Source organism: Myiozetetes cayanensis, unplaced genomic scaffold (assembly GCF_022539395.1).
Source record: "Myiozetetes cayanensis isolate MyiCay16 unplaced genomic scaffold, myiCay2020 scf4, whole genome shotgun sequence".
NCBI classification, from domain to species: Eukaryota; Metazoa; Chordata; class Aves; order Passeriformes; family Tyrannidae; genus Myiozetetes; species Myiozetetes cayanensis.
This window is the reverse complement of record NW_026087631.1, coordinates 4211229-4235986: the sequence shown is the minus strand read 5'-3', so window position 1 is coordinate 4235986 and position 24758 is coordinate 4211229. Positions and strand designations below refer to the sequence as shown.

The following is a 24758-nucleotide window of genomic DNA, read 5'->3' as shown; positions in this document are numbered from 1 at the left end:
ATTTTTCCTTTTAAAAACAGACTAAATGCAACATTTCTATGTGGTAGAAGAGGTCACTGCAATTTCAGATGCTGTATGTTTACACCATTTAGACCTATTTTTGAAAGAAACTCCTGTTGGAGATATCTTGAAGGAAAATACGTTGATACATGCTTTAAATGTTAAAAACCCCAGCTGATGCTAAAAGAAAAGACCAAATCTAATTTCCAAATAAAAGATAGCTGAATCTTCTTGCTCGCTGAAACTTTCAGCAAACAGTTGATCAGTTCAGCATATTCACAATAATGACAGGGACACTAATCATTATTTCTCTCATTTCTAGTTTTAGTGCGCTTTGGCTTTATATGTTAAACATTATTTCTTTCTTCCTTTTTGATAGAATTTGTGAAATCCATATACAAGTGAGGGCATTTGCACATTATAGTATAGAGTTTTTCCCAGAATGCAAAGTCTACCTCTTTTATGATGACAGGCTGAGGGAGCTGGGACTGGTCAGTCTGGAGAAGAGAAGTCTCCAGGGAGACCATACTGTACTTGCAAGGGGACTTGCAAAAAGAAGGGAGAGCAACTTTTTGCATGGGCAGATAAGTGATAGGGCAAGGGAGAATTTCATCAAAAGAGGAGAGATTTAGATTAGATTGTAGAAGGAAGTTCTTTACTCAGAGGTTGGTGCGGCACTGGAACAGGTTTCCCAGAGAAGTTGTGGATGCCCCATCCCTGGAAGTGTTCAGGGCCAGGTTGGATGGGGCTTTGAGCAACCTGACATGGTGAAAGGTGTGTGTGTGGGGGGTGTGCAATTAGATGATCTTTAAGGTCCCTTCCAGCCCAATCCCTTCTATGATTCTATGATTGTCTGGCTTTACTTTTTATAGGATTTACTGTGCAGAGTTTTAACGGTAATAGCAGCCCCCTGTAGGCATACAGCCAAGGAGACAAATGTAATAAACCTATTAGGTGGGTTTCAGACAGCTCTGTAATGTTATTTCAAGCTAATCATAAAATAAATTGTATGAGAAAGAGGTTATCTTAATATTTGGTGTCACCATTGTTATGAAATAGAACAGTTGGACCACCTTGACAGAGTAATTATTTTCTTAATACTCATCCTATTAAAAATAAATGTAATGTTATCCTACAGAAATAGCCCCAGCTATAGTTCAGTTCTTATTCCTTCAAGGTATCGTTAAGCTTTTACAACAAGAGACAAAAGAACAGTAAAATGGATTATTGCCCTTTGTTTCAATTTTTACTCTCCTTTTCCTGTTCTCTTCTTCCCTATGTACTCCATCTGAAGCACAAATCAAGCCAAACAACAATCTAATAAAAACTAAGGCAACTTATTTCCAAATGATTTTGGTCAATTGGATTGGTAAAAAATTTGAGGTCCTTAATTTGTTTTCTGAAATGTTTTCACCAGGAATTCAATTCTCCTGGGTATTTTTCCAAATATATCAATCCCAGCCATTTTCTGTATCCCATTTATTACCTATTTTTGATTTTGGGTTGGTTGGGGTTTTTTTTGCTTTGTCTTGTTTGAAAATGTTTATGGTAAATATTTATAGAACTGCTTACTGTGTGTTTGATTATTGTGTGACAGAATATGGTGTTAAACAGTGATGTGATGTAATGCTTAACAAGACACAGTGCATGTAGTTTATGAATTTCTTAGTCAGTTAATCCCCAAGATAGACACACTTTTGTGATTTGTTGGAAAATCACTAGAGTTTATTACTGAAGAGCAAATCTGTGAATGTGCAGGTCTTTTACTACCTGAAGAAAACCCCCCAGTTTGAATCCTGTGACTTGAATTAGGAGAGTGATAACACTTTTTTTCATAAAATAAATCTTCAAATCTCTATTGAAACCAGTTTCAGCCATAAAGACAAATGAGGCACTATAAAATGGCTTTAAGTTGCCACTCTCTATCTGGAAGACTTTTTATTAACCAACAGCACTACCCAATTCAGAAATCCCCAAATTAAATACCTTGTTAGGGATATTTTATAATACTGGGAGGATGAAGAGTCAATGTTCTGTCTGAGATCTCCATTCCCCATATAGCATATAGCTCAGTAGGCTTGGGATTTTTTAATTCTTGGTGTAATTCTGATTTTCAGTGTTGTTGTAAGAATAGGGTCACGCTCGTGTTATGTTTTCATACCACTCAGTCAAAAAACCACAGCTATACCTGTGCAAAAGTATAATGGCAATATAATTTGCAGGAGCAGCTGGACAGACAGTGCCAGCCACCTAGATGATAAAAGAGGAAGAGTAAAACAGTAAAGCAAAACACTGCAGTCTTGAGCGAGCCAGAGCTTCGAGAAAGCATGACAAGGTCATGCAAGGAAAGCCACTTGAGGCATGATTGTTTTTTTGTGACTGAAATCAGCCACGTGGGCTTGTGTGTTATGTGTGCTGATGGAAAACATCTGACCTGGCTTGAAAGCTCGGGTCCCTATCAGTGTGATAGATGTATAGGGCAACAAAGAACGGAGCCGTGCCTGGACAAAGTCTGTCTCTGCTGGAACTCATTCGCCGCGATAATTAGGATTTCTCCTAAGAGAAGCACTGTAACAGACATCCTGCCTTGCTTATGTTATTTTAATTGGATCTTTACCTCAAGGGCGTTCATAATTTATCATAAACTTTAATGCTAGTACAATCAGCTGGAAGGAAGCCATACTTACTTCCTTGATTACACCATGAGAAATGAAGTCCTAATTTGAATGGGCTTCTTTTGAATTTTCTTTTACTGACACAGCAAGAAGGCAATACTTGGCTGACAAGGAGATCATGCTGTTCAGTTCCTCAGCTGGATAATGACTGAATGTAGTACAGTGTAGGAAAATTTAATAAACAGCCAGATTAAATCTGACCTATGATGCAGAAATCTGGCTAGTATGCAGACTGATGGGAAGCTTTTATGTCAAGGGAATGAAGAAGTTTAACAGGAAGTCTGCCTGTACTCTGTGTTTTTTGTGTGTTTTGAGTGTTTCTTTGGGAGAAGAATACTTTTTGAGTGCTTCAGTCATTAGTTCTCCAGTGATAACTTTTGGGAAACTACTTTCAAGTCTGCCAGCCACCAGAACCAGGTTTCAATCATTCTCAGATTTAGTAGGAGTTGTTAAAAATTTTATGTATACTTTATTATACAGATGGAGTATTTAATTAGTGGAGATAGAATAGACAGCCTTGGTCCATACTAAGTAGGTCTGCTGACACTTCTGTTGTACTTAATATGAGAGTTTAAAATGTTACTTAGTAATATATGTAAGTGTTCCCAAGATGCACTTACCAATTGAAAAAAAGAGAGTGGTTCTTTTTTTCACCAGTCCGTTATTGTTTTGTTGCCCAAAGATGCTGAAAGTCCTGTTTTGAATATTTTAATGCTATGTGATATATTTTATTATTGCATTCTGTAGGCTTGATATTTGTGGTGAGATCATGCTGACACCTTCCTATGGCCTGTTACTGAGCTAACAAATTGCTCTTGTCTATTATAGTGTCATCTTGGATGTTCTTATTATCTGTATGTTTAATACTTTTAGCTGCATGCTGAGTTCTGAGCTTCAATAACATTAAAAGCCTTGTCTCTCTTAGGTACTTTATTACACACAGGTTTTTCCCATTTCCTTTACTTTACATTTGCTGACTTTCTATTCCTTTGTCCTTTATCCTTACCTGATTTTCATTAGTTATTATCTATAAATTATTCCTGTATTATTGCTACTGCATGACTGTATGTTTCCTCCATAAGGCTAATATTCGTAGCATCAGAAAAATCTCACTGGAGAAAAGTGTTAGTTCAAGTTATCTTTGGGCTTTGCTCCCAGTACCCAACTCAGTCACCTGACTGAGTTCTTACAAGAGCATGGAGTATTAGGGGAAGAGGGAATGGCTTTAAAACTGAAGGAGGATCAATTTAGATTAGATACAAGAAAGAAATTTTTTACAAAGAGCATGGGGTAACACTGCCCAGGGAGGTGGAAGAGGCCACATCCCTATGGGGCTCTGAGGCAACCTGTTCTAGTTAAAGATGTCCCTGCTTAGTGCAAGGACTAGATGACCAATAAATCTCCCTTCCAACTCAAATTGTTCTATAATTCTGTGATTCTATTATTCCCTTTTACCTCATGCAGATAAAAATATATGCCACCCAGAGGGGGACACTGCTCAGTGGATTGCTTTAATGATCCAAGATTACCAGTCAGCAGCATTTCCTGCTGTAGGCAACACTTTGTCATGGCTCTAAATCTCCCAGACCACTTCCATGTAAATATATATGAGTAAATTAAGTCATGGCTGAGTGTTTAAACACATTTCAATGTTTGTGTCATCTGTCATTTGTCTGTCAATCACAGATAATATGAAATCACACTTTTTCCCCCCTGGATGCTGCTTTTTGGGAGTCCTGTGATCTAGCATGTCCGTATCTGAGCACCTCGTCCACCCAAGAACTTTTGCAAGAAGCCAGATTTTGATGACAGTTTGAATAAATATGCAGACTTCAAAGCAAATTAAATAACATTAAGGCCCCCAGAGTTTTAAACAGAAAGTTGGGGCTCTGCTACAAATACTCTCTTCTATGAGATTGCCTGTTTTTAATCTTAATATGTTCTTCCTTGTAAGACTTAGATACGCACTAGCCCTGATCTCTTTCTTCTTTCAGTCTGCCAGTTTCCATCATCCTGTATCTCTTATGTTTCTTTATAATGCTTCTCCTTTCTTTATTTTGTGTGGAAAAATCTATCCAAATAAGGCCAATAGACTGGGGCATTAAATTACTTAAACTAATAGTGAAATATTGCTAATTATGAAACAACAAAGACATTCAAGGCCAGGTGTTTTCCTAAACTTACAACCCCCTGTTTTTGTTGTAGGTGTTTAGGCATTAATGTAAACAAGTGTGTAATAATTTCAGATACTTAATTTGTTTGGTTGATGAAGTGTTTAAACACAGGATTCATGGTGTTACTTGATGGAAGTTATGGATGCTGTTCTTCATACATCATTTCAACATTATCTGATAGTGCCGGAATATAAATCTGTGCTTAATTGGCTATGCAAGCATTTACCGAGTTTTCTTTGAATAATTAAAGGATTCAAAGGCTTCTTTCAAGGGTAAAACCAGCAGTTTTCTGAAGTGTATTTGCCGTGAGATGATAGCTTCTTGAGATTAAAAGAAAAAAGAAAATTGTAGTTGGTGAACAGTAGAGAAGAAAACAAGCTGCCTGCCTGTGCCTCGAGAGGAATAAAATTTTAGATGCATAATTATGGATTGTGTTGAAATATATAGAGTTATGGGATTTTTTTTTCCCAGCCGATTTAATTTTTTCTTGACTTCTTGACTCAATGACTTTTTAAACAGTTTTTCTCATTTCAGTGCTCGAGGTGTCTTTTGATTATCAATCTGATTTACAATTATGAGTTACAAATATATCAGACATGAAAAGACTTCCTTGCAGATGTGCCTAAACTGAGGAGAAAATATCTGTAGAAATAATCAGACAGGCAAGAGCCCGAGAACAATTTTGGCATTTGGAAAAGGTTTAGACATAGACCTGTTGCCTAGGGAAGTGCACACGTCCCACCAAGATCTTCAAAAGGAGACAGAGTACATGCACGCTGAGGGTTGTGGCCTGGATGCAATATTAGGCAATGATAATGTGATAAATTCACCTTCTGTGTTGAGGCAAACGAGGGACAAAACTGCAAAAACTACCTGCTGGACTGCAAGTATATTCATTTAATGCCAAGGAGGGCATGTTCAGCTCCCAAGGCTCATGTTGTAAGTTCAAGTATTTACCTTTTTTTTTTTTTTTCTTTTAACATCTACTTCTTTTGCCCGTACAGATTTGTTAGATTTTATTATGCTGTGTGCTTGGTTAAGTGTCTCTGTAGCCAAAGGGTAGCTGGAATCATACACAAAATAGCATGGCTTTACAGAGCCTTCTTGTGCTGTCGATATTACATTTCAGGAAAACTTTGGGATTTGGTGCAGCGTATTTTGGTTTGGAGTTATGATGTGTCAACAAAGGCTACTAATATTAGCAGAGCAGCACTGTTTCATGAATGCATTGTTTTAGCTTTTCTTGATATCACTTGGCTTAGAGTGTGCTGAGCTGATTTCAGTCCAGCGGCTTGGATGATGTGGGAAAGGAGGTGTGGGGAAAATGGTCCAAAAGGGTCTGTTATTAGCCTTTATTTATCAAGATCAGGGCCAGCAGAACACTTATAAATAATTAAGTGCTGTTCTACTTCTAAATAGTCTAAAAAATTACTCCTTTTTTTTAGTTTTTATTTTGATAGCTACATATTATACCTAGCTAATGTGTGAATAAGAAGTTAGATCCCCTTCTATTGAGAGAACAGTCATAATGCTGAAGTAAGTATTAATTGAATTTGTGGTATGCACCTGTAATTCTTCCCATTACTAATCCCCTGTATATCAGACCTGGAATCAATACATCAAGCTTTGTTCATCCTGGAGATAGAGTCAGCAACAAGACTTGATTCTGGTGCTTAAGTTGTTTAATGTGTCTTTTAATGGTGTGTGTGAAACGGAATAGCATTCATCACTTTCTTCTCTGACTGTGTTGGCTCAAACTTCCTTCTCTAGGGAAAGCTAGCAGATACACCTTTCAATATGCAGCAAGATGTAACTCCTGTACACATGGCATTTTACTATCGTTCACAGATTATAATTACACTCCAGTTTTCCCTGTTGTTTCTGCGTGCATTATATGCCAAAGTGATGCTAAAGACAGCAGTAGGTTTTAATCCCTTACAAGAGTTTGAATAGTGAAACCCGAATCCTTGTTCTGTTTTTCTACCACAGTGCTCCTCAGCATTATTACTCAGATGCATTATAAACTAAAAACAAATGGTTGTGTTATTACATTACCAGTCATTGTTTTTACAGATATAAAGCTAGTTTGTTAGCCATTACACTAAGTGCAAACATAAGGAAATGCTATGGCTGAGGACTGTGACTAGAAAGAGGATGTTAGGTATTTTCAATGTAATGTTTGTTTGTAGGAATTAGTAATATGTAATTAATTCTTGCTAAAAACAAGCACTGTATTATTAGGAAAAAATGAATGGATATCTTAAGTCATTGATTCACCTACTCACAAGCAATCTAGTGGCTTATGACCTGATTGAATTGTATGCACTGATTATATTGAAAATCTGATCTAAACTCTTCTGACAGCTATAAATTTTCCTTTAATTTCCCAGGTAAACCTAAGGCTGTTTTGCTTTCATTTTCCTTTTCTTATTTACATCATGTGTTTAGAGACAATGTGATTCTTGTCCTTCATTTTGCAAAGTTAAACAAGCCAAATGACATTAAACCCTTCTCGTAGGATAGTTTCTGGTCCCAACAACTTTCTTTTGTATTGATGTGGTCCCATACATTGATAAAGATGCAGGTCCAGAATTGTGTGAAATTGTGTGCTGTGTCTTTCAGAAATATTCTGACTGATGCAACACAAAATTTTGTTTCCCTTTTCTACAGAGGATTCACACTGAAACTTCATAATCTCTTCATGTCATCTTCCTGCCTGCTAATGTTCTCATATTCTTACATGTCAGTTACTTCCAGTTTAAAAAGTCAACTCTCTTAAGATACTTAGTCACCTACCTCTTACAACCATGAATGTAGGATTATATGTGTTGTATTATTATAATGACTTTGTTTCTGCAGTGTTTCATCTTCCAAATTCTCTGGCTCTTCTTGTGGGATGTCTTCTCTCAGCTATTCCTGACACCCTTGACTTTGTGTCATGAGCAGTGTCCAAGACTTTGTGCCAGTGTCACTAGGTATGATACTGTTCCCCAGAAGCTTCCCTCCGAAATAACTCCCCTCCAAACTGACAATTCCTCATTTAAACACAGCTTGTTTTTGCTTCCCTGTTACTGAGTTCATACGCATTTCATAATTCCGTTCTTAATCCTTATCTTCTCCAGGCAGACAATATTTCTCATAGGACCAAAAATTACTTGCTCAAATCTGTTTCCTTGCCCAGAAACTTATGGTGACCCGTAGCTTAGTGTTGCACTTTATTATAGTTACACATTATGAAGAACATCCTAACGTGCCTGCAGTCATCTGAATTTCAGGGGTTTCTAAAGCACACAGCTTGCTGCTGCTCAGCAAAACAATATCATCTCAAACACCCTAGATTTACATGTGTAAATCTACTCAAACTCACTGCAAATAGTGAATAAATCTTCATCTTTAGTGGAGCTAAACTCTTAGAGAACAGGGGAAAGAAAGAGTAGGAATAGTTCCTATTCATATTATTTCTACATTTATTAGAAGTCCAGTTTAGATAAAATGGCCAACAGTTTAATACTACTGTGGATTTAAGAAGAGCTAGGGTGGATGGATGAAGTTTTATGTCTTCTCTGTTAATTTGGAGAAACTGTTCTTAATGTTCAAAGAAAAATTGTGTTAATTAGTAAAGCACCATTTGCCTTCATTCTTTCAATATGTAATAGTCTTGCAATAATAAAGTAGGTTGGCTTTGGCTTTTGTGTATATGTAATAAGAACTTTCCTTTTTTATTACATCAGTAAATCACAACAACTACAATGGTTTCAGAGCTTGCAATGCAAATTACATTGTGCTTACGTATTAGCTATTGTATTTCTCTGCCATTAAAATAAAGCATTGTCTTTGTTGTGATTTCTTTCTCTCTTTTTTTTTTTTAAATTCCTGCTTGCAGTTCAAAGTTCCTCAGAGCATGATTAGATTATTAGCATTTCTTGCCAACTTATAGTTTCAGCTGGGATGAAAAGAGGCAAGCAGAAGTCCTTGCCAACTCTTGCATTAGTTGTGATGTAAGAATCATTCAGATGACAGCAAACTATTCAGGGAAGTCACAAAGTCATGCAATACGAAAAAAAACTGTTGTGCCTCCATGTATTGTACTGAATTTAATTCTCCCATACCCTGCTTTCAGTGAACGTGAAGTGGTTGTATCAGGTAAAACTAAATGTTCGTTTAGCAAAGTAGTCTCTTTCTGCAGTAACCAGTAGCTGAGGAAAGGGTGTAGGGCAATAAGGAGATGTTTTGACACATCCTCAGCTGGAGCTCCAGGAGTTCATAGCAATGGTTGAAGTCTCCCAACAAACTGCTGGCTTGCTCTTTAAAGACATCCAAAATTTTACCATCAGCAGCTTGCTGTCCCAGTAAGATCTGTGCTTGAGCTGTGTATTTCCTTTCCTGTTTTTGAGTCTTGAGTGCATTCCAGTAGGTTGTCATAGTTCTTTGTGTGAGAAGAGATGGTGACCGTTCCTATCCATTTTCCTTATGGTGCTCAGTTACGCTGACTTCATTGATCCCGGGCTTGGCTGCCTTTGGATTACTCTGTTTTTCTTTACTGAAAGTGGAGAAACACTAGAACAAGGCTGCCCAGGGAGGTTATGGACGCCCCAGTCCTGTCAGTGTTCAAGGCCAGGCTGGATAATGCTTTGAGCAGCCTGGTCTAGTGGGAGGTGTCCCTGCCCATGGCAGGGGGGGCTTGGGACTAGATGTTCTCTAAGGTGCCTTCCAACCCTTAATATTCTGTGATTCTGTGTGATTGATTTCAGATGGGGCATCACGATATTGACTTGCCCACAGCCTTCAAGATTCAGGTGCACTTCGGCCACAATATGTAATGATATTTCTGATTCACTCTAGTCCTGTCCTCAAGCTACTTGCTTTAATCACTACTGAACCTCAGTGTGATACCTGCACCAAATTGCATACTGTGTAACTGGGTTCTCTTGCCAGAGTCCTAACAGGTTGCACTCACTCTGACTTTCTTCAGGTATAGTTAGGACTGTGTTCTTCACATACACTTTGCATTTATCTACACAGAATTTAATCTACTTTATTACCTTGCCATTCAAAACCATGAAAATTTGTATAGGAAGGTTTACTTTCAGCATGCTGAGTAATTCTAATTTATATTCAATAAATCTTGCCACTTCCCAAACCACCTCCTTTTTCAGATCATTTTGGACTGCATTTACCAATTCAGGCTCTCACACAGATCCATTTTCCAGGAAATTTAATCATTCTTCCCTTTGCCTCTGGGGCTTGAGCACCTTGCTTAGAAATTTCACAGCAAAGTTAGGATCAAATTGAATTGCTTTCAACTAGATGTTAATAATTTGAGTTGTAAAAAGACATTTTCTTACTGCAATATTGAAAACAAATTTCTGCATTGCACCAAGATTAAAACATGCTCTCTTCAGGAAGAGTTTACTGTTTCAGTGTCGTATTTGTTCTGAACTGCTTTCTCCAAATTGATCTCTATTAAAAGTTTTCGGTAACATAATTGAAAATGGATTAGTACAGGTTTTTGTATGTGTGAAAATACTATAGTGCCGAGTTGATTCAATTTTTTTTCATTGCTGCTGTTAATCTGTTGTTGATTGGCAAAAGCAAAATCATTAGTATAATGTAGTACATCCTCTCTCTGTGGTTTCAGTGGAGCACATGAAATAAACCAAGACGTCTGAAATTGGAATGCATGAAAAATGCAGTATTACGTTAATAGAACATTTCTATTAGGCTGCTAATAAGTCTGCTATGAAGCTGGTTTTGTAGTAAGCTGAGGGTTACAGAAGAATTTGCACAATTGGAGGACAGCATTTAGCTTTACAGCAATAGCTTGTTGTCTGTTACAAATCTTTTGGATAAAATACGGTATACTACTTTCAAAAAAACTTACTGTGTAATATCATGTCCCTTAAGATAAATGTGTGAAGGTAGTTAATGGTTGTTTCATTTATGCTCATATACCATTCTTCGTTAGAGGATTTAGGAAAGAGAGGAGTGTCAGGCTTTGTGAGAAAGGATGCTTATACCATTCAGCTGCAAAACAACCTCCCCTTCTTTCTTTTATTTTCAACATTGCACATTTTCTTTATTTTCTTATAAGGGGACTTTACCATAAAATCCTAGGTGTGAAAACCGTGGCTTCAACTTTTTCCAGAAAAAGTGTAGAATGCAAAAGCACACTCACCTTGCAGAGCTCACCGCAGGCAACTTTAAAGTATAAAAGGCCAGGAAGGAAGTCTGCCTTATAACTGGAGAGATTGAAAGCTAAACAGATCAGCTGTTCTTTTATCATAATTCAAAATGTAAATTATAGAGGGAGAAGAGAAAATTGCTTGGTTGTTTTTTTGGATTTTTTTTTCCAAAGAGAAAATATCATCACCAAGCCCTTTCCTAGGCACTCTTTTCCAATTCAGTCTCTAATCTGCCCGTGTCCATCTCTTGTCCTCAAGGAAGCCATATTTCAATTTTTGCTGCACTGCTGGTTTAAACATTAACAGGACTGATGGTGTTGGTTCCTATTCTCTGTGACAGCAGTTGCTATCCCTGATCCATTTTATCTCATTTCATCCCATCTCATAGAATCATAGAATCATAGAATAGATTGGGTTGGAAAAGACCTCCAAGATCATCAAGTCCAACCCCTGATCCAACTCTAATTACTATATCATGGCACTAAGGGCCATGTCCAATCTCTTTTTAAAAACTTCCAGGGATGGTGAATCCACCACCTCTCTGGGCAGGCCGTTCCAATGCCTGATCACCCTCTCTGTAAAGAATTTCTTCCTAACATCTAACCTAAACTTCCCCTGGCAGAGCTTGAGCCCATGTCCCCTTGTCCTGTTGTTGGTTGCCTGGGAGAAGAGACCAACCCCCACCTGGCTATAACTTCCCTTCAGGTAGTTGAAGAGAGTGATGAGGTCACCTCTAAGCCTTCTCTTCTCCAGACTAAACAATCCCAGCTCCCTCAGCCTCTCCTCATAGGACTTGTGCTCAAGTCCCTTCACCAGCCTGGTTGCTCTTCTCTGGACCCACTCCAGCACCTCAATATCCTTCCTGAACTGAGGGGCCCAGAGCTGAACACAATACTCAAGGTGCGGCCTCACCAACGCAGAGTACAGGGGAAGGATCACTTCCCTGCTCCTGCTGCCACACTGTTCTTGATGCAGGTCAGGATCTATTGGCCTTCTTGGCCACCTGGGCACACTGCTGGCTCATGTTCAGCTTCCTGTCGATCAGCACCCCCAGGTCCCTTTCCACCTGGCTGCTCTCCAACCACTCTGTCCCCAGCCTGTAGCGCTGCAGGGGTTGTTGTGGCCAAAGTGCAGGACCCGGCACTTGGCCTTGTTGAACTTCATCCCATTGGAGTCAGCCCATCTCTCCAGTCTATCCAGGTCCCTCTGCAGAGCCCACCTGCCTTCTGGTAGGTAACAAGCAAAACACTCACCTTCCAACACAGAGCAAATGTTCTGTGACAGCTTTAGGGAGGAGTTTTTGTGAGTAAAGAGTATTTGAGTCATGTTGTAATTTTGTATGTTTTTTTTTCACATTTATTATTGCTTTAATATAACAAGAGATAGCTGGTTTTTTAGAGGCAAATTTAAGATAGCTTAAGGTATTTCTCAGAATTAGACTGTTGCTTTTCTACATGTTATATGACTGTAGCCTCAAAAATTTTAATCTAACTAAGTAGCAACCATGTTTGCTCAAGCAGAGCCATTTGAAGCCATTTGAATGGGATGGGAGAGGCGTTCTTGAAGTTTTGTATTAAAGTTCTGGTTATTAAGTGTGACAGTGTTTGTTTCTCATACATGCTAATGGTTTCAATAACTTTCATGGTTCTCAGTTTTGTTAGGAGTTATTTTGCATTTATTGCCTTATGCTTAGTATTACTTCCAGTAGCAAAACTTCTGTGCTTGACAGAATTGAAGATGAATGTTTTGAGTGTGAGACGTTTATGCAATCAGAACTTATCTCTCATGATTTCTTCAGTGTATGAAAGACAAACTTCAATACCCATCTCAAAATGCGATTGTAGCTCAAGCTTACAACACCTCATTGAATAACATTTTCAATCTAATTAGCACATTTTCCTTATGTATTAATTACAGACCAGTCTGTTTGCAGATTAAAAAAAAACCAAAAAACCCAGCCGTTTTTCCTTTATCTACCACTCATGGGAAATAATTCTATTTCTCTGCAGTTAGTAGGTGTTAGTGTAGCTCTGCAGTTAGATGAAGTACAGATAAACCCAAGATACCCACCTTTTCACTTAGGTAGAGGATGGTATTTGCTTACTGTGGGCACTACTAGAGCAGGCACCAAAACAGTGTAAATATTTCCTGCTGAATGCTTTGAAGTTCTATGCCTTAAAATAACCCTAATCTATATAAAAATTGGTAATACTCAGCATGATGCCAGTGTGAGTCCTTTTGTGAGTAAAAGCACCTCCACTTAATATCTCTTTTCCCCCTACACCCCTCTCTCTCTCTCTCTCTTTCTAGATGCAGCAGTTGTTCCACGAAAACTACGAACACAACCGCAAGGGTTACATTCAAGACCTTCACAACAGCAAGATTCACACAGCCATAACACTCCATCCAAACAAAAGGCCAGCCTACCAGTACAGGCTGCACAACTACATCCTGAGCCGCAAGATTTCCGACCTGCGCTATCGGACCATCCAGCTCCATCGGGAAAGTGCCCTGATGAGCAAGCTCAGCAACACTGAGGTAAATAAGGAAGATCAGCAGCTGGGGGGGATGCCGTCCTTCAACCATTTCCAGCCACGTGAAAGGGGTGAAGTCATCGAGTGGGAGTTCCTGACAGGAAAGTTTTTGTATTCGATGGTGGAGAACCAGCCACCCCGGCAGAGCCTGAGCAGCGTCCTGCGGGCCGCGCTGGATGATACCGTGATGCAGGTAATGGAAATGATCAACGAGAACTCTAGGTCTAGAGGAAGGCTCATTGATTTCAAGGAGATACAGTATGGCTACCGCAGGGTGGACCCTCTGCATGGAGTGGAGTACATCCTGGATTTACTGCTTTTGTACAAAAGGCACAAAGGAAGGAAAGTTACTGTTCCAGTGAGACGCCATGCTTACCTTCAGCAATTGTTTAGCAAACCTTTCTTCAAAGAAGCAGAAGAGCTGGATGTAAGAAGCTTGCTGGAGGATACCAACACTGACACTCAGTCTTTCTCTTTCCTTTCGAATTCTTTAAAGATTTTTTCCTCATCGTTGCAAGGCACCAAAGACATTGGGGGGCACAGTAACAAGAAAATACATATCCTTGTCCCTATCACAGGAAGATTTGATATTTTCTCAAGATTTATGGATAACTTTGAGAAGACTTGTCTGATTCCCAGGCAGAATGTAAAGTTGGCAATAATTCTCTTCAGTTCCGAGCCGGGCCAAGACTCTAGCAAACACATAGAACTAATGAAACAATACAGCATTAAGTATCCTAAGGCAGATATGACCCTGATTCCAATGGCAGGAAAGTTTTCTAGAGGTTTAGGTCTTGAGATGGCCTCATCTCAATTTGACAATGGCACTTTGCTGCTATTCTGTGATGTTGATCTGGTATTCACGCCAGACTTCCTCCAGCGATGCAGAGATAACACTATTCAGGGAGAACAGGTTTATTATCCTATCATCTTTAGCCAATATGATCCAAAAGTAATATATGGAGACAACCCTCCAGCTGACAGTAGTTTTGTTTTCACAAAAAGAACTGGATTTTGGAGGGAGTATGGATTTGGAATTACCTGTATTTACAAAAGTGATCTGCTTACTGCTGGTGGATTCGATACCTCTATTCAAGGCTGGGGACTTGAGGATGTAGACCTCTTTACTAAAGTGATAACATCTGGCTTGAAGGCTTTCAGAAGTCAGGAAGTAGGAGTTGTTCATATTTTCCATCCAGTTCAGTGTGACCCCAATTTAGATCCAAAACAATATAAAATGTGCTTAGGGTCGAAAGCAAGCACATTTGCCTCTACCATGCAGCTTGCTGGACTCTGGCTACAGAAACATTTGGGTGTCAGGTACAACTGGACTCTGTCCTGACATCTCAGCCTATTTGGCCTTTTTAAGGGAGTTTACCTCATTATTGTCTTATTTGATTTTGCTGTTGTAGTTTTAAACTCCCTCCTCATTGTCTTCCAAAGACTGTTGACCTCAAACGAGATGACTCTGCTGTTCACTGATGTTTCTCATACCTACTGAACTGGTGAGGTGAACTCCTTCATATTTCCTTTATTTGAAATTCCGTCAAGTCATGGGAATCGTATAATACCATGGAGCATATCCATCACAAGAGACTGTATCAGAAGAATGTTCTCTTTTAGCTTTCAGATGCAGTATCATCTTTGTTGCATTTCTCAGATTTGATGTGATACAAATATTTACCAGTGAAGGTACCACAAAAGTGCTTTATGCTTCTTCTGGGGATGGAACTCTATAAGATAAACTTGAGTTTTATAATTTATATGAGGACTTATATGTATAAATGCTACTTTTCTTCATCTTTAGAATTTTTAAAGTAAATGAATAACTATAATTGTACCTTTATTTTTTAAAAAGAGAGTAAAGCCGAGGAGCTACTTGCAAATACAACTGGTACTGGCTACCAAGGTCCTTAAAAGTCTTATTATTAAAACAAACTCCTCATCGTTGTTCAATCAAAGTGTAAATGAACTTTGTTTTCACAACGAACAGGATTTAATCAAATATTCATATACACTTTGGAAGATTTGTGAGCCAACATCCTTCATTTGCAGGCAAGAAGTAACTATGGCTTAACATGGTCATTTATAATAAAGTGCAGGCATACAGTATTCTTATTTTGAAACACATAGTATAAGTTGCTCTTTCTCTTTTTAGAATGAGTCTCTAATACATAATTTTCTTTTACATTCCTTTCATAAAGCTGCACTTGTTACAGAGTGTTAGAAGTAAAAGCTCTATTTTTTTTATTTTTTTTTTTATTTTTTACATCTTCCATGAGTGTTGGTACTCAGCAGCAACTTGTTGTTAAAATTAAAATAGTTGTAGAATAATTATTTAAGTTTCAAAATTCACTATTGCTGGTCAAAGTTCCTTGCCAATGTATTTATATTAGTGGAGATTGTAAGACTGTGTTCAGATACATCTCTCCGGACAGCCTGAAGTTGTCATATTGTGGATTCATGAAGTATTTAAAGGGATACCAACAGAAAATAATAAAAAAAATTTCCAATTTTAGGGAAATGTTTATATAGGGATATATATGTGTGCATGTGTTTGTGTGCATGTGTGTATATCCCTATATACATATAGATATATAGGCAGAGTAATTTCAAAGTACGTTCCCTTTTTCAGTTCAGGCAGTGATTTGTTACAGTCATTGTGATATTTGCCACATGCTTGGAAAATTTCATGTTTTACTGTGGTAAGAACTCAGAGACATCCAGGAAACCATCACGATTCAGCTAAACTTAAAACAATGCAGTGGGTACATCCAATAGCCTCAGTACCCTTGATTTTAAACTACATTTCAAATGGATCTGGGCGAGAAAAAGTTGTAACTGTTTCAGCTGTAGCCATCAACTTCTGCATTTCCTTTCAAAAAAAGCCCAAACCAACAACTAAGAGTTTGGAATTCACTGACAAATCTATTTATACAGGATATCCTGACAAATTTCCTAAGGCATAAGGAGGGTGTGTAGGTCTCTTATCTGTGGTTCTCTGTTCTGGATTCATTGTGCAAGGAAAAAAGCAACCCTAAAAAGGGTTGGGTAAAGTCAGAGTTGAAGGGCTGGCAATTGCTTCTTGTATGCTTAAAAATAAGGCCATTCCCTTGCCTTGGAGAGGGTAGTAGTTGTTGTAGATGGGAACAGATAGAGGGTAATTCATGCTTTTCTGCCCTGCTCAAGGAGAGCTCCTGGCTTGTTGTTCTCCTGGAGCTCTTGCCTTCATTGCCCAGTATTGTCAGCTCAAACATTTGTCAAAAGTGAAATTCAGTATCGTATGAAATAGTTCTCAGAAACTACTCTTTAAGTTGGGTGCAAAGGTTACACTTTTTCAATAAGAAAGCCAAGAACAAGGAATGTGTGATTTATCTGATCGATCTCAACTAACCAATGCAGCTCACACTGCAAATATCAAAAACTGCCTGTTGATAAATGTTTGTGATGATTTCATGAACAAGAAAAAAATTAATTATTTGCAAAGATATCTAAGGAAATCATTGCCTACTGGGATGTATTCCAGTGCTTATTTCAGTTACTTAATTTAGTGGCCAGAAAGTGTTTGCTCAGCTCAAAGTAAAATAGTAGATTAGAACAAGCAATGAAACCAATCATTCAGTGGGGATAAAGATGTATACAGAGGGCTTGCAGGATCAGGTCCTACATGATATAAGCAAAATGCTAGTATTTACCAGTAAAAATATTTATTTAGTGTCTGACTGGTTCATTTGTTTATATGATGAATTACTTTGTTAAAAACCTGATTATAAATGTTTATTATGAAATATTGCATTGTCTTTTGAAATAACTATCCTGAGATAACTTGAGAACTTGTGTTAGTTTGTCTAAGGAATAATATGCCTTCTAAGAAGATCATATTAAAATTAAAACAAAAAAAAAAAGCACAAAAGTGTTAGTGTAATGTTACATATGTATAGATTAAGATGGGAATGTCTGTGCTAATCAACTGTTTGCTTTTGTCTAGTCCGAATCATAATCTTGATTGTAAAGTGAAATTTTTGTGTGTATGATGTCCATTTGTAAATGTGTGACTAGCGAATTCACAATAGAACATAATGACCAATTTTCCCCAAAACCTCCTTACCCTGGGAATAGGTTTCCTGGTTTCATTGCTGGGAAGTGGGTTGTGGACTGCTTGCCCTTTGGCTTTCAAGACACTGCCATTCTTTAAAAAAAAAAAAAAAAAAAAAAAAATCTCGGCATTCAACACCCAGAAACCTCAGAAATCCCTACAACACAATGAGGACGTGTTTTCCCACTCACTGATTTAACAGCATTTTTATCTCCTGGGTGAAGGGAAAACAGCAGGTTGGACTTTCTAAGACTTGCTGAGTATACTCTGCATCAAAGCACTGGTTCTCAAGCTGAAGAAAAAAAACAGAGGGCCAGGGGGAGGTTTGAAGCTCAGCCACGGGAGTTGGCATGACTTTCTGCCCAAGTCATCTCCTTGCTGCCGCCTGTGCTGCCAGTAGCCTCTCCTTGGAGCAGTGAACAGGCAGTGCAAGCCAGTGTGGGACAAGAGCTGTGCTTGCTGCCAGCAGCTGCTTTTGAGAAGCAAAAGGGCCTCATTAATCAGTGTTTGGAGGGAGTGAAAGGAGGGTGCCAAACTGAGGATTCATTGATTTGAAGTGGTAGGTTGTCCTATGCACATCATGTTTCTCCCTGTCCCCACAGGGAAAGGGAGCCTGGTCCCACACCCATTCCCTGTTTGCTCTGAATGGGCATTGTGAAGAAAGGGGCAAAACCATCACTCCTTCCCCTTTGTGGGGCTAGTGGGCCTGGGCCATTCACTTGGTCCTACCATATCATGGGACATGTGGGGGAAAAGGTACCAAACGGCCGTCCCAAAAAGCAATACAGAGAGAGGCATGTTCTGCACTCATCAAAGACCAGAAGGATGTGCACAAAAGTGCCTTTCGGAGCCTTTGCACTAGTGTGTGCTTAACAATGCCTCAAGACTCCTGAAAAAGGTTATGATGCTGGTAAAACGACTCACAGGAGTGTACTGCACATGCTGAGGGCCTGTGGAGACTTAACAAACACTTTTTTTAAACTTTTAAGCAAATAGGCAATTTAAACTTCTTTCGGTTTCTTAACTTCTTAAGATGTAGTTTGCTACACCGAAGATACTGCCCCAAAGAATGATGCCAGCTTTAAGATACAAACAAAACACATGTGCAGGCTATATCTGATTTTCCTGCAACTTGAAATCTGTTAACGTTTTTGGAAAAGCATAGGGACTAAAAATTGGTGAGACACTGACTGGGGAAAGGGGTTTTGTCTCTGGTCTATTTTTAAAAAGAGAATCACATGAGAAGTAGAAGTAGTAGAAGGCAAAAAATGCCTTCTACAGCTGTGACGTTATGGTAGCAGTGATAATTATGGTGCTTAATTGCAGCACAGTGAGGTGTTTCACTAAGTCTAACTACTTACAATAAATGAACATTTCTGAAGGTTATAATCTGTCATACATCTGTAAGTAACATAAAGTTGTCCATTTTCAGTCCTTTCATGTCTTAGAATAATTTTCTTTACATTTTCATCTGTCAGCATTTATTCATTTGATTAATGAAACGACTTGTCATGACTCAATCTCACTTTCCTATTTTCCTTTTTCTTGGGTCTTTCCATTTGCAGTATATATTACTATAGTATTGCAATTTTTGAGCCAGCATGATATTTCTGTTATGGTTTCATGATGTCATTGCCATATAAAACTGCTGAACTAGAATATTTTACTGAATGAGTTTCCAGTGGTACTTTAAATTGTTTCCATTTGCCTGTCACTGTAAGTTAAAAGTGTTCTGGATATTATTACTTCACCTCTTCCTCTGGTCTCCTTCATCCTGAAATCCCACCAAAGCAGGAAAATGCAAAAACTTTGGAAATTAAAAAAAGTCTGTAATGCTTAAGTCTGTAAGAACAAAATCTTGGGATTTGCTTGATCTCCTTTTTTTTTTTTTTCCCTTCAAGTCTTTTGTCTCGAATTCCAGAACCATATTTATCAGTTCCATAATAAATAATGGTAATTAAGATGTAAGACAGCAGATAAATGGCCTACATACTAGAAACTGTAATTTTACATCCTTTTTTCTGGGTCCCTTATTATTGAACAGTTGTTTGCTATTTATGTGAACTGTGGAGATTAATTAAAAGTGTCCTTCTTGATTTAGTGTTTACTTAGTGTTTAACCATGTAGGCAGTGATCCCAAGATGTACTGTACACTGCAGGCTGAGTTTTGTTGCTCTCACTCTTCATTAGGGTGATATGGAGCAATAAACTGTGCTAATTTTTCACATCTGTCCATACACTGCTGGCTAAAGAAAACACAAGCTAATTAAATGCTTTGAAGATGGTGTTTGGACTGTGGGTGACCAGAGAGAGAACTGCTGAGTGTAGTTCGGCCTCGAAACCAAAGCGAGGATCTGCTCCCACGTAAGGACAAGTCACACATAAGAAGCAGCAGGAGCCTGAGTTTGTACAAATCATTGTGGCATTGGGGGACGCACCTTAAGGCTTTTAGAGTGTGATTGCTAGTAGCTGGCACAGTGCAGCCTGAACAAAGTGCTACCATCACTTCAAGATAAAAACGAGGAATCCAGTCAAGTGAAGAATGCAATAAAAGTGTTTCTTGTGTGACAGTGTAGATAGGAAGGATGTAAATTCAGAGAGGTGTGTGTCTCTTTTTATGCTAAGAGACTGGAGCATAAAACTTGTTTTAAAGTAGAACTTTGCTTTACTTTCTTCCTGAAAGCTTTTCCCATTGCTTTGCATTCCACTTGTACGTGCAGAGACAAATGCTGCGACTCTCTGGAGCAGTACTGAAAATGTAAATCTTCCACACCTGATTTGTTCTGACCAGCAAGATCAAGTTTTGTGAAGTGGTAGCTGAGCTGGCAAATTTTAGTTTTTCCTCTTTTTAGATATGACACACTTTAGTGTTATTTAACTGGGAGTGGGATCTTTGACAGCTTTGTGTCAAAGATGCTTCAGTGTTTTGTGCCTAAGATGTTTTAGTCTTTCTGTTGCAACTTCATAAATGGCACTGTTATGTGGCACATCACTGCTTTAAATGATGAAGTTCCTTTAAGCAAAGGCTTCTAGATGGTAGTATACAGCTGATGTAACACTGCAACCACAGCTATGTGACTGAAATAAAGCGCATTCACCTACGATCTCTTATTTACTGCATTCAGACAAAGGTTTTTGTTAGTGGGAAATTCAGAATGAATCTGAGTAATAACTGAATATTTTCTGTTGACAAGGAGGAGCAAATCTGTTTAACTGGGGCCAAGTGATGAACCAATTCCCCCAGCATGTGCTGTTATTGGAGGATATCCAGAGACTATAGGTGCTTTTAACCAAACAAGTTGTAGGGAGATGTCTGTGATAAAACTGAGTGGGAAACACTGTGTTTTGCACTCCAGAACTGCTGGTAGCAGAAGATTTGTCTTACTTGTAAAATTATATTAGTCATAATTTCTGCCACAGTCAGCAAGTGTTTAAGGGACAGACACAAGGGCACATCCATGGATCTTGCCCTGTGGTGTGTAAGAGACCAGAGAGATCAAGATTTGTCCTGGAACACCCTTAGAAGAGAGCCTGCTCTGAAAGAAATGTGGGGCTGGGCAAAGAAGGGAGCATGCAAGAAACCAAAGAGAAGATTCTCTTTCTTTTTTTTTTTTTTGTGCTTGGCATGGTGCTGTGCTCATCAGGGAGCTACCACATCTGCCTGGATTCAGCTCAGCACCAGGCTAAAGAAGCACTGTAAAAAGAAAGCATAAATGCTGTGTTTGTGACAGGAGCAGATAGTGGTGGGCAATGGGAAAGAAAGTGTGTGGTAAATCACATGAGGAGTCAGGAAAATAGACTGGTTTTTAGGCTTGTAAAGTCAGAAGGTTATGTGTGCGTAAGCGATTTTACTAGCCTTGATGTGTAGGGCAAGAGTGGATAATGAACATAAATTTGCAAGGAAGGAGGAGGTACAGTGGACAAAAAAGAGTACCTGTGTAAATTCAAAATTTAGTTAAAATAGACATTAAAATATTTGTGAGAAAATAGCACAAGAAACGGAATGAAAGAAACAGCAGAAAGAAAAGAAGATTAAAAGGTTTAATAAAAAAACAAATGAAGGACTAGCACAGATGTAACCATTAAGCACTGGGTACACAATGCTTTGCAGTGCCATTCGAAAAACACAGGAAACATTTTTGAAGAACTGCACCCCACTGCTTTACCTGGGTGTGGCTGAGGGAGCAAATGCCCAGCTAATATTAAAATGTGCCTCCTTCTGTGTACTTTTTATCAGCGCCTGAAATACTTGCATTTGTTTTCTTGTTGTTTTGCCTTCACCCTGTGCGATAAATATCTATTCAGAGGCTGTATTGCTGGGATTTTCTTTTTCTGGGCAGAGTCAATGAGACAGGAAACATATCTTTAATGCTAAGAGTTGAAGTTCAGTACCAATGCTAGCACGCATCTGACTTGACTTTTTTTTTTTTTGAATAAAATGTCCTCCAGTTACAAAAAGTTGGCACTCAGCAGGAACTTTTGCAGTCTTGTCCCACTTCTCTTTCCCTTACACCTTCAGTTCCTAGCATCTGCTGTACTTGTACTGATGACAAATTTGGAGAACTAAGGGAATCTATATCCTTTTAATATCACCATAGCAAGGAATTTAATTTTTCACATAAATGTTGTTGTGAGCTTATGGATTTAACCCAAAATTATATATGCCAGATGAAATGATTTTCCAGAACCTTCATAGTTTATTCATACAAATATGAAGTTAGGCACTGTAATGACATCACTGATGTGTAAAACTGCTGAACTATAGCACTTTGTTGAATTGGTTCCCAGCTCTGTTGCAAGGCATTTACATTTTCCATTTACCTGTCACTTCTCTTTAGACTATCCTGAATTTTATTACCACTTCCCTGAGTCTATTCTCATGACATCTTGAGTTTTTTGCCAGAAACAGGAACACAAAACCTTTCCAGATTTAAAATGCATCTCCAAAATTAGGTCTGAAGCATCCAGCACTCACGGATTCAACAGACATTAAAGGGCTCAGTGACACAAGGAAGCAAAGTCTTAGGGAAAACATTGAAAAAGCAGGAGGGTGCTTAGCTCCTGAGACATTCCATTTTATGGAATCACACACAGTCATAGAATAACTGAAATGGAAAGGGACCTCTGGAGGTCATAGAATCATAGAACAGTTTGGCTTGGAAGAGACCTTTAAAGGTCATCTAGTCCAATAGCCCTTGCAACAAGCACTGACATCTTCAGCTAGATCATCAGATTGTTCAGGGATGGGGCATATCCCACCTCCTTGGGCAACCTGTTTCAGTAATTTACCAATCTCATTGTAAAAAACCCCTTCTTCCTTGTATCTAATATAAATCAACTCTCTTAGAGTGTAAAACCATTACTTTTCTCACCTTATTGCAACAGACCCTGCAGAAAAGTTTGTCCCCACCTTTCTTATAGGCATTCTTCAGGTACTGAAAGGCTGCCATAACGTCTCTCTGGAGCTTTCTCCTCCAGTCTGAACCCCAACTCTCTCAGGCTGCCTTCACAGACGTGGTGTTCCAGCCCTCTGAACCTTTCTGTGGGCCTCCTTCCACTGGCCACTAACTATCCTCTGGATGCCACCATCCAGCCAGTTTCTCATGCACTGAACAGTCCACCCATCAAATCCATCTCTCTCCAATTTAGAACAAAGGATTCTGAGGGGGGACCATGTCAGAGGCTCTATAGAAGTCCAGATAGATGATATCCATAGCTCTTCCCTTGTCCACTGTTAGAGTCACTTCATCATAGAAGGCCATTGGATTGGTCAGGCAGGAAGTACGGCCATCCTGGCTCTCTTGAATCATCACCACAAACCTGCTAAAAGCTGTGTAGAAACCACTGATTTCTCTCTGACTTAGTAGCCTGGTGTGTTTTCAGATATAATTTGTACAGCTAAAAACTCTGCTACATTGAAAAACATCTGTGGAGTGAATGCATAGGTGCAAAAAAACTTCTGCCCAGGATCTGCCTTGTCCTACAGCAGTAAGCAGGATACTCAGTGGTACAAATACATCACAGGGGAAAGACTCAGCAATGATTAGGCAGAAAATATATGGTGCTTCTCAGGAAATTTGATAATTCTAAGATAAACTGAAGTACTGCTGTCGTCAAGAAATCAGTTACCTCCTGAGGACTGAACTAAGACAGTAAGTTGACCATCTTGACTACCAGCATGGCCAGAGATATCTGTTAAGTCCTATGATACTTAAATTGTTAAGCTAAGCCATTGAATATTTGGGATTCGAAAGCCTGGGACTGTGGTCCAACTACTGTTAAGCGGTGAGTATTTGCCTCTTTCTTGTGCTTTTATAACAATTTTAGGTAACTATAGACAAAACTTTGACCTTATTTTGGTTACTGCAAACCTAGTCTAAAGCACCAAAGAGCAATAATAATATCAGGATTACAAAAGAAAACGCACTGAGGTGAATATCACTGACACTGGTAGGAAAAGTCCTGTAGATATTGCTATCTATTAGGATTATAGAAATAAGAGAATCTGCGTTTTGTCTGTTCTTGAGGATTTTTTGGGTTGTGACATTTCCTCCTATGAAAGGGAACAAATGGCTCCTTCAGTTACTGCTCTATATAATCTTTCTTTTTTGTCTACTCTGGGTCACTTAAACTGTCTGAAGGGGGTGATCAATAGCAGTGGTAACAAATTTATGTCAGATTGGTCTCATTGTAAGACTGTCAAAACAGATCAATAAAGGTAAAAACTCTGGAGGGCAGGAAGTGACCAATTAAACTTTTGCTGGTGGCATTTGACATTTGGGAGGAGGAAAAAATGACAGTTTTTTGATGCTATTGAGGAATACCTCTAAGACTGAAGCATCTGTTATAATTCAATATAAAAATTCTCTGAGGTTTCCTATGACTAAAAAGGAATTGATATTTTAATGGCAAGCTGTACACTCCAGATTACTGTAGCTATTTCAGAGTAATACCAGTAACAGAGAATATTTGTCTTCCATGGAGGACCATCGGGGTACAGAGACTCGACTGCACCCCATGGGAAACAACAACTGGCTACAAACCCCCTTCTCCATCCCCCTGCACTGCTGGGGGTTAGGAGGGAGAACATGGAAGGA

General features: G+C 38.8%; 1 protein-coding gene across 2 annotated transcripts in view; it reads left to right on the top strand.

Annotated features, from left to right (window-relative positions):
- CHSY3 (chondroitin sulfate synthase 3) overlaps nucleotides 1-23176 on the top strand; it is a 144097-nt gene extending 120921 nt beyond the window's left edge. Inside the window, exons 3-4 of one of the 2 annotated variants that reach the window (XR_007630554.1) lie at nucleotides 13342-15257; nucleotides 23083-23176. Coding sequence is in view for 1 of the 2 variants with exons in the window: in XM_050329427.1 (XP_050185384.1) it covers nucleotides 13342-14907 (1566 nt within the window). In the remaining variant the exon portion in view is untranslated. Of the gene's footprint in view, nucleotides 1-13341; nucleotides 20725-23082 lie in introns of those variants that run through there. The other variant, XM_050329427.1, reaches the window with a different exon arrangement.
- Nucleotides 23177-24758: the final 1582 nt, after the last annotated feature.